Raw genomic sequence first — 19,474 nt, 5'->3', positions numbered from 1 at the left:
TTTCCTTCCGTTCTGGGGAGGAAGGCCATTATCTCTGGTTAGGAGAGTAGGTTAGTGGGACAAATCAGTTTAGTTTTAACAGTTGGTGTGGTAGCTTTCAGTATCCTGAGAGACGCAAGCTCTGCGTAAAGCAGTTTAAATTCCTTCTGCTGATGCTGGATTTGATCGTTATGTTATGTGGTAAAGATAGCAGTGTTCTTTACTTTAGAAAGAGCTCTTCGTGTCCCAGAGATTTTTCTTGTAGCTTGTTTCTATAATTATATCAAAGTGCTTCAAGTATTTCTGTAATGTTTAACTAGCGGTTACTGGGATTTCTGCAGATTTTCTCACCAACTGAAATGCTTTAATGGTACGAGGTAATGCTTCTGTCTGTAAGCGCTAGGGCCAGCAAGATCTGGTATTCTTCTGATATACTGAGAGTTTGTCTGAACTGTAGAAAGAAATAACCTTTGAACTACAATAAACTGCTAATCTTGGATCAAAACTGGAAGGAAGAAAATGAGTATTTGGGGTCAAGCTTTGACCAGTTGGTGAGAACTGGGGGTAGCGGTGACCTTTTAAAGCCTTGATTTATTAAGCTGTAAAAAGATAAACCTTTCCTAAGTGATCTCTGGGATTGTGCGGAGGTTCGGGAGAGCAGATTTCCGAGCTGAGGCACAGTTTCATTTTACGGCTGCTCCAACCCCCCGTGCGTGTAATGATACGGGGAGGAGATGGAGGGAAGGAAGTAGCCTTCTGCTAAATGCACGGCCAGATAAAACCAGCTGGAGCACATACCTTCCTCGAGTAACTCGTCAAAAGAAGCACTACGGGGAGAAGATAATGCACAGCACCATTACAGGAGAGCTGCTGCTTCCAGGGCCACTTTAAATTCCACTTTAAATTATTAAATACTGTAAACGCTATAAAGTTAATTAGAAGAGGAACAAACTCTACAAAGATAAATGTGTTTTCAATATGTTTCTCAGGGAGGGTACAGTAGAAACCAGTGAATGAGAGGAAATTTATTTCTGGCAGCACTCTAGACATGGAACTGTGGTTGAACTTTTTACCCTAATTACGTCCCCGCTAATGCCTGCAGCGGTCTGGAATCAAAGCGGCCCTTCAGGCCCTGGAAAGTCTCTGATGTGGCGAGCGTTTGTTGTGTGATGAGGGTTACTTAAGAAAAAATGGAATATTGTGACAGGATTTTTCAAAATTTCTCAGTTACCACCCACCTCACTTGTTGCCTACAAAAATAGAGTAATTGTTTGCATCTGTGTGTTTTTGTCTGTCTTAGAAATAACTGTTGTAAATCAAAGTGACGCAGGCCCAGAGAACAGTTCAGGATTGTATTTTCTTTTCTTATATGTTTTACAGTTATTTCTGTTATATACTGTAAGAAGGATTTAAAGTGCATTGCAAAGGTGTTAGAAATTTCGGGATGATTTGCTTTTGTTTTTCTGGGCATACCAACACGACAGTGGAGATCTGAAGTCAATTCAGAGATGCTGCTTAATATGTTTTTTCCTATATAATTGCTCACTTCACACTCATAGTGTGAGCAGCTAATTACAAACTGTGTTGCAGCCCGGTATTTGCACTGATACACAACTGCTGCCTCCTGACTAATTCGCTACAACTTGACAGTAGTTGAACTTTGTATCCCCTAATAAATGCCATTCACTCTCTTCCAGCGGCTGCTCTCTGCAGTCCTTCTTGATTTCTTTCTTTTATCTTTTTTTCTTCAGTAATACTTAATATACAGAGGAAAAGTCAAATGAGTTTGAGCTCTAACATTCATGTGCAGGTTAGATTCTTTTACATCTCTGAAGTGAGAAAAAAGACCATTAAGACACAGTGGTTGATAGTAGTTAAAGAAAAGCTGATCTAATTATGCTTTTTTATTAGTTTTGATCTGGTCGATGAAATGCAACAACAGGCATTTATTCAGCAGAGCATGGTAGCTTTAAAATGTTACCCTTAGAAACAATTTATAAAGCAAAAGACAGCGTTTTTCTTCCTTAAATAATTCAGAATGCGTATTTAAAAGATTTCTTCCTTGTGAAGAAGCAATAGGGCTTGTTCTCAGAGCAAGGTCCTGCTTAATCCTCTCTTTCTTTCGGTTCTGACTAGGTAGTATATTCACAGTATCACTCACAGGAGGGGCTGTAAGGCACTTTTTGGATGGTTGCTCACAAGCTTAAAAATTATTTGTAATTTAGATTAATAAAATACTTATACAGTATAACTAATCCTACGTTATGTTTCAAGCCTTAAGAAAGTAACACTAGAAGTTGTAATCAGTGTCGTCAATGCAATTTGAAGGGCTTTATCTCCCAGACATCAGGTTGCCCAGAGCCCAGTCTGGCCTTGGCCACCTCCAGTTATGGGACACCCACAGCTGCTCTGGGCAGTGCCAAGGCCTCACTGCCCTCAAAATGAGGAATTTTTTCACAGTATCTGATCTAAATCTCCTCTCTTTTAATTTAAAGCCATTATCCCTTGTTCTATCCCTACGTTCCCCCATAAAGAGTTCTTCCACAGCTTTCCCATGGTCATTGATCAGAAGGTGCTGCCAATAAAATAATGCAGTAAACAATCAGACCAAGGAATAGAAAAACCTTGGGTGCAGATTTGGAATTTTACACACTTTCTCAATCTATAAAATCTAGAGCTGGCTGGGGCTGTGAGTGGCTCCACTTACAAAGTGCTCTGTTCGGCATCTGCACTTGCTTGGTGAAAGCTGGCTGTAGCTGAGATATTTCAGCATCAGCTCAGAAATCTGATATTTTTCTATTAAGCTGTGGCATGTGGCTGTCTCTTGATACACAAGATGTTTGTATGTTTTTGGTTTTAGTCCATCTTGTCCAAACTTGAAAATCAGTGTGGCATTTATTGCAACACAGATTGCATACCTTTGTGTCAGTGATGAGTTTTGCTTCATTTGACAGTGAGGAAAGGGAGGGCAAGACAACTCTTACATGTATTTTGTTCTGTATTTTTGGAGGAAACACATCTGGAATTTGAGCTTGATCAGCTGTTCGTAGAGATGTTAATCTTTGATAGAGGTATGACAGAAATGCAGTTGTATTCTACACAGAAGTTAATCTTTGCTCATGCTCTCCAAGATTCACAGACATTTTTTGAGTTAAGCATATGCTCACAGAATGACCAAAGATAGCCAGGGCAAGTTCATCACTTTGGTGTAAAAGGACTGTCTGGTTGCGCAGCAGAACAAAATCTGGTTCAGAATATACCAGAAAAACTGATCCTGCTCTGAAAAGCAGAGCTCCAGATGCACGTTTCCTCAGTGATAGCTATGGTCAAATAAGCCTTTTGATAAACAAATCTCTTGAGATGCTGCTTATCTCCCTGCATTAACTAACTCAAAATGCGATGGGACAGCTATATTTTGTAACATGTGGTATGTCTCAGTGAAGTGGAAAGTGTGTCACACTCCAGTCTCTCTGTTAAAGCGTGCCGCAGCTGAGAAGCCAGCTTGTGCTGTATTTTACACTTCAGTGACAGGCATGCCACATGCCATGGAATGGAGCAATGTAACACAACATGCTGCACTACATGAAGGTAGGTTGTAGGCTGTTGTTTGGCTTTGTGCAGCTTCATGCATTTTGAAATTGAAAAAAACATACATCTAGAAAGTCTCTTCCAGTGGTGAGAATGAGTAATGTTATGGGCAGGCAGTGTGAGGGAGGAGGAGCATGCTGTGTGCTGTTGGTAAAGCAGAATGTGGAAAGAGCATCTGCTGCTGAAACTGAAGGGTGAGGAGGTGGAGGTTGCAAGGCTTGTTGGTATTTTGCAAGGTTCACTTCCGTTTTGCTTTTCTCCCTGAACAAAGGGTGCTGTTCTCATAATATCTGTTGTGATAATACCAACGTACTGATAAAACCAGGCATTAGATTTTCCTCATTTCGTCACTGTACATTTAGACTGACGCCTAGGCTACAAATAGAAGCAAAGGCTGAGCTATTGGTTTGGTTGAACAAAAATGAGCATCACAGTTATTGAACAGAACTGAAACGATCCATGACCTGAATAGTTCAATCTGTTCTGTGACTGTCAAGGAAATCTGTCTTTGCAGGTTCTTCCCCCGCACCACCCCGCAAGTGGAAACAAGTTGTCATTCTGTATTTGGTCATGGGTTTTGCCTGTCTTATGAACCAGGGTACATGGTTATATGGTGTCAGTAACCTCCTTGTGTCAGCAGTGTGCACAGCTAGTTGGGAAGTGCCTGCCTGCACTGCCCTTTGGTAGGTTTGCTTTTTAATGTGTTGAAATGAACATTTTGATCTTTCTTATTTAATGCAGAGTTGTCAGTTCTCTCAGGAATTGAATCTGTTTTGCTGTCCTGCATGGCAAGCATTTAGATCATCTTTTCTTCTGACAGAGCTGTGTTAAGTGTTAGGAACCAGGAGAATGTTGCTGCAGAGGCTGACTCCTGTTAGTATCCTGCTCCGGACCAGTTTAGAACTCCCTGCTGCTCAAACCATGTGTTGAGATAGCTTCCTTCACCCACACCTCAGAATGAGTCCTTGTAGGACAAGGGTGGTAGTTGTGTCCTGGTATCTCCGTTTTCAACTGTTGTATAAGCAAACATCATGAATGGATGTCTCTTAAATGCCTGCACATGAAGTTCAGAGTGAGAGCTCTTCAGTTAACATTACTGTATTGTATGATGTATAAATGCTTGACTTTTACATTTTCTGTGGAGGTAAATATTGCTCTTTGTCCCCGGAAACAAATCCTGGACATAATTATACTTGTTTTGATCTTTCAACATTACGTAAAGTGTTAATTAATCTTTGTATTGGTTTATTTTTTGTAAATGTCTGTACGAAGCCTATTTATAGAGTGGCAGATCTGCCTACAGCCATCAGTCTGCTTTTAGCTTAATTTTCTTCATTTCTTTGAAAAAAAAAACAAAAACAAAACAAAAACTTAAGTAGCTTCCATGTGGACACATAGAAGCTTTGGTCTGGATAGGAAGAGCTGGGTGCTGCATGTTTGTATGAAGTGTTTTGTATGTTCATGCCACTGTGATGAATGCTGTCTGTGGCACACGTGTGCAGTATGTGCACTGTGCTCTGTTGCTGTGGTAAGTGGATGCACTTGATCTCCTGGAGGGGAGCACTGGCCTGGCCACTTAGGAGCGGCACTTGACAGCTGATTCTGGGGTGGTAATTAGAGCAGCTTCACAGGGGCTGGGTGTCCACAGCAAACAGCAGCTTCTAGAGAACTGATGGATGCTGATAAAACAGTGGGAAAGAAGCCAGCTCAGAACCTAACAGAAAATAGGATTATTATTATTATTTTTAAAGAAAGGGATTTGATGGAAGAAACTGATGCTTTTAACCTTCTGGAAAAGAACAGACTGAAATATGTGTAGATAAAAAAAACTTTCCCCCCCAACCCCTTCAAAATAATGAATTTCAAATATTAAGCTGGTTCATTACTTTGATTAACCATATAAAGAACATAGATAGAATCAATGTCGCAATTCTCTGGCATGGCTTTTTTTTTTTTTTTAATACTCCTTAAATCTCTTCCAAAAGTGCATACTTTTGCTAAGGCAGGGTATCTTTTGCCATAGCTTCTTAATTAAATTGATAAAAACTTAACAGATTGTGTGAGTGCCCTTGAAAAGAATGATATGTATAGTCCAGTGTAGAACATCTTAGCATCAGTTGCCAGTGGGAATGTATTCATGAGGGTGGACATGAAAAATAAGGCAAAGAATTTAATTGCTTTACAATAAGCTTGTTTTGATGCACCATTGCCATTAAATCTTTGAACGATGTTGATTACGTCAGAGACTTTTGACTAAAAGTTCTGTCTTTTAATGCAGTTCAACTTCGTTAAGAATTGTATTGGTGAAAGAGTGGACCTAGCTTTGTCCTAATGCAGCGCTGCATGTGATCTGAAGCACACTGGTTTCCCTTTTAGCTATTTCCTTTGCCCAAAAAAGGAGTAGTTTACTCGTATGTTGTATGGGCAGATGGCTCTACTAAATCTTGCCTAGTGGTCATTTTGGCCCAGCCACATAAGCCACATTTTCTTTATTTTCACACACAGGTAACCAATAAGGTTTTCTTTTGGTGTCTTATTTTCTCGCTCCTTGAGGTGGGACTTGTAATGTACCTCAAACAAAACATTTTCTTCGCAATTGATGACTTTCTGAAAATATTTTTCTTGTATTCTGGTGAGACCACAATGATGGTGAGGTGAGAGGAGGATGGAAATTTTATTGTAGACTGATGGATTTGGTCAAAATACTTGAGGAAAATGTAAGAGAGAAGTTTGTATCTTTGGGTATTTAACACAAATATTTTAGTGCCATATCAAATAATTTCCTCATTTGTATTTAAAGGATTGGATTTAGTAACATGTGTCTAGGACTGGTACAGGTTTTTCTTATTTAAAAATAAGTGCTTCCATGCTTTTTGCAATTTGTGGTACACTTAAAATGTCTGTGCTGCTTTGTGTTTCACTGCTGCACACTCATTTTTGGGAAGTGTCACTTTCTCAGAAATTCTACTCTGCTTTTCCTGATTCTGAATGAATTTCAAGTGCTGTGAATGCAAGTAAGAAAATTACTTACAGAGTTGAGTTCTCAAGTTTTCATTGTAGAAAGTTGTGATGCAGAAAGCCAGGGAATTTTAGAGGTCTACATAGCGAAAGTCTCAGCAAGACCTTTTCTTCTGCAGTGAAGTTGTGAGGAATAAATGATGCCTCCTTGGATTTATTAAAAACAAAGCAAACAAAGAGAAAAAAAGCATTAACAAGGAACAGAAAAATGAATTTACTCTCCAGGGGGAGTCAATAAACTTGCAAGTAGAGTTCCATCCTGTTGTACATCCTTGAGAAAGAAGATGACAATGCTGCAGTACCAGAGAGCTCAGAGAAGCATTGCAAATATGTGCCAGGGCTGGTAAACAAACTTGCAACATAAGGCTTAAAATCTTTTCCATTTTATTGCAGATTAGCCAGTGACTGGACTGCCTTGAATACTTACTGATTTATGGAAAAGATATATGGGTGCAAGTAGCTTTATTTATGTTGTTGACAGAGACATAAAGGCTGTTTTTTAAAAGCAGAATGTGTACAAATTCTGTCTTGAAGGAGTATTTTCATAAAAAAATATTTTTTTCTAAATGTTGGAACAACTTATTTAGTGATAGAGCACCGATTGTTGCTCGAAGTCTTTTAAGACAAGGTTAGATTACTTGGTAAAAAATAAAAAATACTTTGAGCTTCTGAGACATTGTGTACTTGGCCTAGAAAGAAAAGATGGTCCTTCTAGGTTTGGAAATCTGTTAATCTGAGCAAACCTTCATCGGGGTGTTCAGGAGAACAGAGTTGCCTTTGTGGTGCCAATGTGCTAAGAATTTTACTAAAAGATCATAACCTGATCTTGTGCTTTAACTTCCCAGTGTAAAGATTCAGGAACGACTTCTTCCAGTATCCAGTTAAGTAACAATACTGCACGCTCCGTTTCTGTTCTGCTTTCCTTCCCCCTCTCTGAGGTGCCAGTGCCTGACCACAGCTTGCAGAGGTTATGGGAGATCTCAGCCACTGCTGTGTCAGAGCGTGGAGCTGTCTCACTGGTGGGCTCTTCCACTGCTTTGAGGAAATGGAAGCAAATAAACCATCACAAGAAGAATGTGCCAGAATAAGGAAGACAGTCTGACTAATTGGGCATCCACATTAGTGTGGAAAGTGTGTCTGGGAACACAGTGTGGCAGCTGATGTACACCTGAGGTTATATTTTTAGAAGCAGTGAAAAGTCATGTTGTTGGAAATTAAATGGCACTTCAGAATAGAATAATAACACCGTTCACCTGACCTCATTTTGAAACACTGTGATGAAAAAGGAGCTTTTCTACTGTGAAACAAAACTTCAAAGATGACAGATCTCGACAGAATAATTGCCATGTGTTTGAATTAATAATTTTATGTAAACCAGCGGTAACCGTGGAATGACTGCGTGGCAAAAGTCAAATTGCTTTTGACTGGAAGCCTGTGACCTGCTGTCTGAGGGTGGCTTAGCAAGTGCTGTTAAATTTACTGATCTGAATAGCTTGCTAAATATACTGTACTTAGAACAATAAATAATTTGTGCTAACTATATAATATAACTTGTAACTGGTACGGTTGCGTGGCTCAACCCCATCAAATTCAAGTAGGAATTTGTTGAATGTTGTTATATAACTTGCCAGATAATACCTGAAAGTATCAAAACTGGAATAGTGATTAAATCAAAGACTATTTTTTTTATGGCTATATGTTAGATTATAATTATGCTGATGTGTTTTTTTACATCTCCACCCCCTCTGAAAACCTTAAATATTGTCCTGTGCATTAGGAACATCAATACATGACAGAGCAAGAAGGAATTTTCATTTTATTATGGAAACTATAAAAGAGAAATGATGATCGTTACTCTAGGAAACCTAGTACGTGTAATATTTGTCCTGTGTAAACAAGGTAAGGAACTGCCTTGTGAGAGTGCAGAACAAGGCAGACATAATGTAATTCTTTGTGTAATTTAGAAGATGGGCTGAACGTGGTGCAATTCCAGCAGGCAGAAAGAACACACAGCACTCTGCAGAATGGTACCTTAGGCAAAGATCAGTTCGTGCACTGCATCTGGAAAGAAGCTCTTTCCCCTTGTTCCATCCTACATTTTAAATTCACTTGAGTTCGTTTTGTTGCCACATTTGCTATCAATAATAACTGAACTGTTCTTCTGAAGAAATTTGCAGTCTCTATAAAGGACTACAGGTGATAGGAAATGGCTACAATGTGCTGTACAACTGTATACTTCTCCTAATGAAGGCTGTTTCTATTATTTTACTGATTTTGTTGCTATATAAAATTTGTTGAGATCTCCTAACTTGTCATTGTTCCAAAGGGGCCTCCCTGCACATCTCACGGTGCTTATATTGTATATAAGTAGAGCAAAAGGAGGTGGAGGGAGATGCTTTCCTTGATCTCATTTTCTAGAAATTCTGGCCTCATTGTCTGTGAAGAGAGAATAAAAGCTGTAGGGATGATACCTATGCCAGTCAGATGCTGTTTGTCCTGAGGTGTTTTTTAAAATTCTACAGTGAGATTTACATAGGAATTTGCCATTTGTAGGAAAGTACTGCAAAGGCTTTTTAGGAGCAGAAAATGACAGCCTCACTTTGGTTCCACCAATCTTGTCCATTCTTCATGGAAAAATTGTGTGTTTTGTACATTGTCTCCGTATGCAAACACTTTACATAGCTTTTATAAATTGTGAGTCATTGCTAACAAATCTGTGAAGAGGTGATACTTATGTTGTGATGCATAAGCACAGATGTAGTCAAGTGCCAGCTGTACAAAGCATCTGTTATTTTTCTTCTGTCCTTGCACTGCAACAATCTAATACAAGATATAAGAGCTGTGCATTATTGTGTATTTATTAATGCCAATGTTTTGAAGTTGTTAATTTTTTTGCCCGTTATCTTTAAAGCAGTTGTGTTATCTTTTCCTTAAGCAGCTATTTAACAAACAGGATACACAGCAAAAATTTGTTCATAATCTGTGGGAGTAATTTGCAAGAATTTTATTTGTGACAGACTTAATGTAATTACCAGACCGCAAAAACCAGCGCTGTCACATTCCTGTCTTAATCTTTCCTCTTTACATAACCATCACGGTACACAGAAATACGACCAGACTCTTCTCACCAATGAGATAAGCACGAACCATTGGCGCTGCAGATTATCAGAAGGAAAGCTCTTTGGCCAGAGGTCCCTCTGCTTTGTTTCCTGTTTGATAGCGGTGGTTTGTTGTCATAGGCCATCAGCTGGCTTATTTCAGGCACATTTACACTGTGGCTGTGTGAACCTTTGATGAAATGAGTGTTCATCTTGTATTCCTGAAATAGAGCAAGATGCAATATTTCTGGTTTCATACAATTCTGAGATGATTTGCAGATTTTTTAGGCTCTGTCTGGCAATCCGTAGTGGTTTTGGTGCTTTTCTTTGGCAACTTGGATGCATCTGGTTTTGCAGCTGAAATTCATAACAGAATAATCAAACAAAATAGATGGCAGAAGTGATATCAAAGAAGACAAAATGCACTCATTCTCCACGTTTGAGTTTGGAAGATTTGATTTAATGTGCACCTTAAATAATGAGTTAAAAGGAGTTCAGATTTCAAGCTTTTAGAAACGGTGCCCAGATTATTCTAGATCTTCAACTGTAAGAACATAGAGAACATCATAGAGTCTACCTTCTTCTGCTATGTTGGCGATGGAAATCCCTGCATTCTCTGTTTCAAGAAGGTTGGGAATTACCAAGGTGTCGGAGGAGCATCAGAAAAATGTGTTATGTGGCAGCTCTGTGATGGCAAGCCAGCTGCAGCTTTTGCAGCCCTGTTGCACATCCTTTATTGCTCAGTTCCTGTGCTCTTACTTCCTATCTTCCTTCCATGCTTGTTAGACATTTCAGTAAGCCCTTTTGGTGCACCAACCTGTTGGAGAATTTCCTGTAGAGGGGAAAAAAAAGGACGAAGTGGTATTTGTCTGCTAATTTAAGAAGCTAAAATGGGCCAGTATAGAATCCATTGCATATTGGAGTCTGGGAAGGGAAAGGACAGAACCCACCATGCTGACATCACTGAAATGGGGGAGGGAGAGCTCTTATTACTGACTGTGAGCAGTGTAGCCTAAGCATGATGCTCTTATTATTCTCTAAGTGCTATGACACATAAATGAATGCTTAGATCAGTGTCTATAATCCTCATTTTCCTCTTTAGGAAGAACTGATTTTGCTGCAAGATGAAAGATATGAAGGAGGGTAAAGGAAGATCATTCAGAAGGCTCACATTTTTGGAGTAGTCAAAAAATAGTTTATTTGGGGAAGGAATTAAATTTTTAAAGTGTTGGAGAATCCTTCTATTTGGGTTTGTTGAACAATGAAATTAAAATCTTGAAACTATTGATCTGACTTTTTTTTTTTTGCTATTGCCATTTGTTTCTCCTCATTCAGTCCCACGAGCTTTCTGAAATCTATCTGACCTTGACTTCATACGTACTTCAGAAAATAATTAGACAAAACCAACACCAACAACCTGGCACATCATTTTCTGGTCACAGATTGCAGTGTACCAGGGAATGAAAAGACTGTTGGAAGGAGGAGTTGAGTTGGAGCTGAGTAGAATTTTAGAGTACTTTTGGCCCAGTCCATGCGACCTACTTCATCATTAGCACCAAATTCAAAGGTTGCTGGTTTTTAGCCAGTGCAGCTCACAAAAAGCATTGATAGAATGTCCTCACAAGCAGCCAGAAGAGAGGTATGATGTAATAAAAATTACTCATCTGAGCGCAAGATTGATTGTTTCCAATAATTTTGAGGGTGCTGTGTGTATTTAGATGTGTGCTTTTGAATTATAGTCATGCAATTATGTCCATGTCCAGTGGAACAGTTAGTGTAGTTATGTTCCACATGAGCTTTAATGGAAATAATAATGGATTTCACTTATGCAAATATAATTTTAGCTATATGAGGTTGTGTATTTCCTGTTTTTGAAATGACAATCGTTGTACCCTTCTTCAAAATAATAATTTTCTTTCAGTAGTCAATGTGCTTCTATGAGGAAAAGCTTGTACACAGACTCTGTCCATGATTTTCTGTATTTTGTAGCAGCAATGAGCTTCCAACACAACGAAACTAAACCTGAGTCTTATTGCTTTAAACGTGTTTTTGAAGGGCCTTTGAAGTGCTTAAAAGTAAGAAATAGCACCCCTCTACTTATTAGCCTGAGTGTGTGCCTAGAAAAATGTATATTTTGGGAAGAATTTTCATAGGCAAAATGTCAAACTGATTTTTTCTATTATTTCTTTGGCTGTTGTCTTTTTTTGCTTTTATGGTATATTGGCTCTCTGTTGTGTACGTATTGTGTGCAGCATTTTGTTGTCTCTCAACAGTTAAGGCAGATAGTTGGGGATTGTATTCTTCCTCTCCAGAATATTCTTGAATGACTTGAGTAGATCCAAAGGACAAGCGAATGTTGTGTCAGGAATTGTGTTAAACTCCATAAAATAAAACAGATAGGGGTAAGGGGAAACACCCTCCTTTACCAATACTTAGCGTATGTTTGTACAGCTGGCAATTTGTGCTGCTTCATATTCGTTGACCCAGAAGAAGCCAACATTTTAATGTGTTCTTGGAGTGGAAAAAAGGTGTTATGGAAAAGAACTGCCACATCAAAGCCTCTCCTCAGCTTGTAAAATGGTTTCCACCACTACCTTCCTCAGCCCTATCGGAACACTCAGCACTTTCCCCTCTCAAAAGAAAGCAAGCCTTTTTATTAAGAAATGGCCCTATGAGTTTTATTTATATTTAAATGATAAAAGTGACATGAAGCAGTTGAAGAGATCTATATAACTCAAACAAAAGTTCATTAGAGATGTAATGTAAGTTCTGTGTAATGCGTCTCTATCAAATGAATAGTCATGTGGCTCAGCTGTTGCACAGAATGAAGTATTCCCTTAAGGGAAGTGTTACTCAGTAAGATGTTTTTAAAATGACTTAAATGTAGCCTAAAAACTTCATGTCTGTTAAACGAATAGTATTTTGTGTCGGATCTGATGTTCCAAAGTCATAGTTTGGGACAAAGGAAGCTAAGTTCTTGCTAATTGGTTGCACAGTAAGGTTTTTGACCACTGTGGCTATTGTAACCCAGTTGGTCATCATGCCTTCCCTAAATGTAGGAAGCTTATAGTGGTCCATGTTCGGCAGCATTGTGCTTTTATTGCTAAATGTATGAAAGCTTGTCTTGAAGTAATACGAAAATTACTTTACAAAAATTCCTTCTTTCTGTTAAAATCCCACGTTTCTTTATTCATTTTAGCACGAGCCCACCTTACTGCTGTGTGGACCTTTATTCTTTACGAACAGGAGAGATGGTCAAGTCTATACAGTTCAAAACTCCTATCTATGATCTGCATTGCAATAAAAGGTAAGGATGTTTACTATATTTCTTTCTATGCTAAAGCCTGCAGGATTTCAGTAATGGGTGCAGTTTCTGGTGTGAGCACTCCTTGGTTTTACTATTTTGACTTTGCTGCAAGCTTATCTTCTGTTTGCTGTTTCTCAAGTAATATTTTGAGTACAACAATATGCTTCTCCAGTGCCTTTCCCTGAAGCGCAAAACATTTTGCATATTAAATCATTTAAGCTTCCATAAATTGTGATGAGAGTGAACAGGAATCATTGGAATCCTTTGTCTTCTGCCTATAGATGGAGAAATGAGATCACAGTTTAAATGATGTCCAACTTGGCAGCGTAGGGCTTGTCTCTTTTGTTTGTGTTTCATGGTTCTGCAAGATGTGTTACCTTTCTGCACATCCAGAAAAAATCCTAGCATACACTGTGCCCTATGGAGAACAATTCCTGAGTAAAGTAACAAAGCATCTCTTAGTTGGACTTGTCAGCTGACTTCTGACTTGGAAGATTGAATGTCAGGTTGTAAATACCTCGATTCTGTGCAGTCATGGGTTCAGATTTTTCTGAACTTTGGACACAGAAAACTGAACACTGTTGTAGTTTACTGTATATTTTTAAAGGAGACCAGAAAACCCAGGATCCATCTTCTGCATGATGATATTGGTGATAATCCTTTGGTACTCCTGGTAGAACTTCTTGACCCAAGTCTGTGATATGTGCTGCTTTGATGCTTCTTCCTGCCCAGTTTAAACACTAATGTTTTAAATTAGGTCAAGTGAAAGCAAACAGAAGAAGAATAGTACTGCTGAGCAAACACCTTTAATACCACAACCAATTATATAATGAGATTTTAGTGGTGTAAACTTCTTTAAAGAAGTAAAAGATTGTAGTGCTCGTTATCCTCTTTCAATGCACATACCATGGGTGTGGGTAGGGTCACTGTATGAAGAAATAGATCAACTGCAGTGATTGAGTTGCTGAGTTACATGCCAGGATTTGGTCCCTGCTCCTTTAAAGGCCTGTCAGAAGGAGTTCAGTACTTATCTGTGCAACTATCCCTTGAAATATTTAAAGTTCCCTTGTGTACAGTGTGATGATAGTAAATCTTTCCAGCCTGGCCTCCTAGCAGAAGAAAAATCCAATTGTAAAAACAGTCAAAAGGCAAATCATCATTCAAAGTCTCTCCTAACTAAAAGGTCTAATGTTTCTTTTCCTAAGTGGTAAAAATGGAAAAGTTACTTCAAAGCTGTGTGGCTGTATTCAGGGTAGCTGCTTTTCTGGAACGTATCAGATTCTGTTATTATCCACAGAAAGCTCACAATTTCAGATTGAAAATGCATTAAATGTGGCCAAGTGCGGTGCTAATGGTGCGTTAACCATACAATAGACTAATGGAGTCCAAAGTTTTGAGTTTAAAATAAAACTTGAGTTGCAGAAGAAGGGAGAACTGTTTATTATTTATGTATTTATACTCTAGAATCATCCATCAGGTAGGTTTCATTTATAAGGAATGACAGTACCTCCTTCAAAGAGCAGAAAACAAAAATCTAACAAGATTGGGAAATATTACAATCAAATATACATAGTTTTTTATATATACATTACAGTTGCACATGCGTTGAAGGTCCTTCTATTATTCATTGAGTAACTTTTTTCTCAGCCTCTTGGAAGGAGTGAGAGTTGATAGGTTTCTGTTCTTTTCCTCTCCTTTGTTCTAGGAGATGGAAAATGCTTCGTTTAGTGAAAAAACTTTGTTTTATTTGAAGCAAATATTAAGTCATATGTGCAGAGATTATAGCATAAAATTTGAGTTTTGTAACTTGGAAAGGGATGGAGAGGCATCCTTTTGATAATAGAAGAGAGAAGCAAATAAAAAATCTTCAGTCAATTACATTTAGGATATGTCAGTTTCTCTCATTGAGTTGTTATTTACCAAAGGAAATGTACTGAGAAGTTTCCACACTTTGAAGATGTTGCACTTTCCAAATCTACATCCTTGGCCCTTGTTCATTTGGGCAGTATGGTGTTTCATACATAGTTGTCATGGTTTTTCTCCAGGTGACGAACAGATATTTTACATTATAAAGGTGCACATGTGCACCTCATAAACATGCACTTGTAATTTTTCTAATTGGCACAAATTTCTCACAGGTTTGTGCAGTGATGGCCTCGGCATGAAAAGAAATCCTGCTTTTAATAAAGAACAACACGGTGGTTTAATAAATTTGCACTGAGATGGGCAATGGGATTATTTCAAATTTAGCTTGTGTTCTACCAATTGTTGATTTGTTATTTGAGTCATTGAAAGTAATTCAGGATCCTTGCAATTCCATTCTTTCTTTCTAATGGAGCTTTTACTGCAGAAGGTAATCATAAATACGCTGTGTTGTTCTGTATCAGATCTGTGTACTTCCTGAAATGAAGGTTATGTGGTTGGGATGAGAGAGAATCCTCAATAACTGCCATGTATTGGTAACCTGGCACTTTATCACAGTAAAATTTATATTGATGCTTTTGAAATAATTACATTTAGATATTGAATCTTTAAACCAATGCATTTAATGTTTAAAGTACACGTTCCATTTCTTTGTTTTCAGGATACTCGTCGTAGTCCTGCAAGAGAAAATCGCTGCCTTTGACAGTTGCACTTTCACTAAAAAATTCTTTGTGACAAGTAGGTATCATGCTGGGTTCAGTCGTTTTGCTCTAGAGGTGGCACAAGATAAATCAGATTTTTAAAAATTTCTGCTTCTAAATCCTGAAAGCATCTGCAGGTCTCCATGGCTACAGCCAAGGTTTCAGGAAATCTGCTGCTTCAAAAAACCTACAGGTGTTACTCTGTGAATCTGTGGCTCTTTTGCATGTTGTTTTGCGTTTACTGTTGCCATAATTAATTTCTCACAGTTCTGGCAAGCACCTGCATTGATGTCTGTGGGTGGCTGAAGTATTCTTTTGCACAAATATGTGCAAAGAGTTCAGGTTTCGAATTTAGGATTGTGTGTGAAAGCGACCTTTTGGAAACAAATTGGTAACAATTTGTACATTTGTTATTTTCTGTTGTTCCTTAAGCTTAGGTGTATTTCATTTTTGTTTATCCTTACTTCAGCAGGGCCCAGAGCTCAAGTAGGTCAGTTATGTATTGCAGTAGTAAAACCACAGGTAGTATTTGCCTGCAGATTCTTTTACATATATCCTGAACCTGAAGAACTGTTTGTTCTGACTCCTGTATCCGGCTGTAGCTTATTGCTTGCCTCTCAGTAGCAGACAATTGATTGTAACAGGGAAGGCTCTCCAACATCTATTCCTCTACAGTAAGTGTCCCTATGCTGCCCCAACATCTGTAACCAAGTAATGAATGTGTTACTAGAGAGAAGTGTATGTTTTCTGATGCTTTTGCTCTGACCTGTTGCTGATGTAGGTAAGATTAGGATGTAATTTACCTGCTAACAAACCCTGTGTCTTTGTAATACTGAACACTAAGGAGGTATTCACTGCAGAAAAAAAAAATTTAATCTATGTAGATAGAGCTAGCATCTGTCAATTAGAATTGCCACTTAAAACGTGTAGATTATTAAAAGATGATAACTTAGTTTGGAAGAATTGGTGTTTCACAGTTAGAAAGGAAATTTGAAATTTCCTGGGTGTATTTGCAGTTACAAATAGAAAAGTTCTCAATTATCTTTCTGTGTTATCTGTGCATATCAAGAAAAACCCAGTTGCAAGAAGCTCTTTCCTGTAATAGTTTGGAGCACCACTATGCAGTAATATTAAAGTTGCCAATAGGTGTCAGTTTCTTCCTATACGTGGATGTAAGATGCATAAGAATCTGCTTGGGTTCAGTGTGGAGAGCCAGATGGGAAGGGACTTGTGGTGTCCTCCTGTTCCTTGCTCCTCTTTTTTATTCCACCAAAGAGAGGCAGAGTATGAGCCTTGCTTTGTTGCAGGTAACAAACAAACAAAAAAACACCCTTCAGTGTGTTTTCAGAAATGAATTTAACTGTATTTTGAGGAATGGGGATATCCTTTCCTCGCTGTAACTTTTGAATTTCCACTTCCATGCCTTTCTGTGAAACAACAGTGGAATTAAAGAGGATAAAATAAAGCTTTTGCAGCTCCGATATGAAAATCCCAGCTCTGAGATGTCACAGCTCCCACTGTATTTCTCCAGTTGTGCTGTTTGTAACATGAGAAACCCAGGATATTCCCAACCTTTCTCCCTGCTGTGGGGCTCCATGTGCACCCCACATCCTGCCCTGTGCATGTGGGGACACAGCACTTCCTGTGCCCACTGCTGCCCACCTGTGCCCAGGTAGCACTGAGCCATGTGTGCTGCTCCCTGGTGCCTTTCTGGAGCCAGGGAGGTGCCAGCATGTGCTAAGAGTTTGGAAACTTCAGTGTTGCCCTTAATTGCTTGCACCATCAAGCAGGTGCTGTGCTTTGGCACATTAAAGGCTCCAGTAAAACTTTTGTCTGAGTTTTCAGATTATGGATGTGCTGAAATCTCCTTGACCTGGGAATACATCTTTAGAGGCTTAAGTCTGATATGTTTGAAATTTGGTACGAATGCTCTACCTGGTCAACTGCTTCAGTTGCTGACAGTCAACCAAGTAGCCAGCAGCTGGACTCTTGTGTCATTGTGGGTTTTTTTAGTTTTTGTTGTTTTTTTTTTTTTTTAATATCGAAGAAGGGCATTGTCAGTTTAAACTGGAGAAGAAGAAATCTCTGTAAAGGCAGCTTTGCAAAGGGCCTCCTTGTCTCCATGCCTGGAGCATCCCTGCAGTAGGGTTGGCCGCTTCCTCTGGGGCCATCCCATTGTGCTGCAGCCCAGGCAGTACGACAGCAGCACTGCCCACAGGATTCATCTTCATGGAGAAGATGCTCAGCTGTGTTAGCTGACAGCTTTTGGTCAGAAGTGGTGGCTTAGAAGGTCAGAAATTTAAAATGGGATCAGTAGGCCTTTGAAGATGTTTCCTTTACTGTGTAAACTACTGTGTGGAAAAAGAAAATGTTTTTAAAAGAGGACTTAGTGATGATGGGCAAATCACATCTTCCATTTGTATCAGCTGACTAGCGTGGGAGCCCTGGAACCTCAGGCAGACAGCTAGAATGCAAACGTAATTAAGCAGAAGCTTTTGCCTGTTTTGTTGACTATTTACACATAGAAATTAAATGCAGAATGTACGGTTAAAAACAGTGTCAGGAATTCTGAAGTTTGATGTTCCTCAGCAATGCTAATGCAGCTGTGTTGCACATGAGTAGTATTTGTCTTTCTGTTTTTGTTTTTGTGGTTGAATGTGTAGCTTAATATATTGTTGTAATAAATATACCATAAAATATTCAGGATGTAGAACATAGTCAAGTTTGTGCTGTCGTTGGAATGTTTAACTCTTGCGCTTCCTGATTTTTCAGATCAACTGAGCAAATCTGATATAATTATCTTTTTTTGTGTGTGTGCTTGTGATTAGATGCAAAAGTACTGATTTGCCAGAATGGCGGTCAGCCAGCAGAGCCTTGTAAGAAGTATCAGTGTACAGGTGCAACAGTCTCAGTGTTTTGAGTTACAGTTCCTTCAGCTTGATTGGAAAACCTCCTGTTGGTAGTCATAGAAAAAGACCAGGATGTCCTCTGATCTACCCAGCAAGATCGTCTCCTTTTTACTTGCCGAGGAAGGAAAGGCGTAGCTTCATTCTGCAGAGGGCTCATGGCAGGGCTTTCCTATGGCACTCCATGCTGCTGTGCTTATGCTTGAATCCAGCTCAGTTTCATTAAGAGGAGATGTGCATGGAGGGGTGCATAAATCCAAATAGCAGTTTTGTAACCTGCACTTGTTTTAAGTGCTCATGTGGCCAAGCATCAAAAAGTCATTGGAAGCCTATAATAAAAATACATTTCCTTTTGGTAGTTGTGAATGTCAAGGTGTGGAAAACAGATTTTTAACTGGTTAGGAGTTCACATAAGATTTCCTTCAGAGTCTTTTCTGAGTATTCTGTGATTGAACAGTCAAAGACTAAAGTGATGTACAAGCTCTTCTTCCTACTTTGCTCTAAAGGACAGATGCAGAAAAGCTGAGTTTCATTGATTTCTATTACATCAGTGCTCCCACAACCTCTTCCAAAAATGCTTACTTAGTGGAACATTGATGATTATGAATATGGCCTGATGGATACTTTCTTCTCTATAACAAATATCCTGCCCACCCCCTGGGCCTTAAGTAAGGATTATCACAGATAACATCATGCAAGTGGCATCATCTTTGTGTCCGATAACGAGTGCCTGCTCAGTTTCTCTGGCCCTTCCACTCCTGCTATTGATATATTCTCCATCCATTATTCTCCAGGGATGAAGACAGTTATTGCAGCCATTAGCAGGCACCACATTTCTATTGATGCTGTACAGCTAGAGCCTTAAGAGCTAATTTTCTAGATTTTAGTCAGAGTACTTTGTTGTATATAAAGTCTCAAAAGACTTGCCTAGCCACAAGCAAAACTTATTTGGTA

General features: G+C 38.9%; 1 protein-coding gene across 11 annotated transcripts in view; it reads left to right on the top strand.

Annotated features, from left to right (window-relative positions):
* Positions 1-19,474, top strand: part of BCAS3 (BCAS3 microtubule associated cell migration factor) — a 301,702-nt gene that overhangs the window by 27,254 nt on the left and 254,974 nt on the right. For all 11 annotated transcript variants that reach the window (XM_042879722.1, XM_042879725.1, XM_042879723.1 and 8 more), the window contains exons 8-9: positions 12,883-12,990; positions 15,575-15,651. In XM_042879722.1, the coding sequence (XP_042735656.1) occupies positions 12,883-12,990; positions 15,575-15,651 (185 nt within the window). The remainder of the gene's footprint in view (positions 1-12,882; positions 12,991-15,574; positions 15,652-19,474) is intronic.

Source organism: Lagopus leucura, unplaced genomic scaffold (genome assembly GCF_019238085.1).
Source record: "Lagopus leucura isolate 7727_CA_CO unplaced genomic scaffold, USGS_WTPT01 Super-Scaffold_100024, whole genome shotgun sequence".
NCBI classification, from domain to species: Eukaryota; Metazoa; Chordata; class Aves; order Galliformes; family Phasianidae; genus Lagopus; species Lagopus leucura.
The sequence above is the reverse complement of the archived record's forward strand: the minus strand, read 5'-3'. Positions and strand labels throughout refer to the sequence as shown.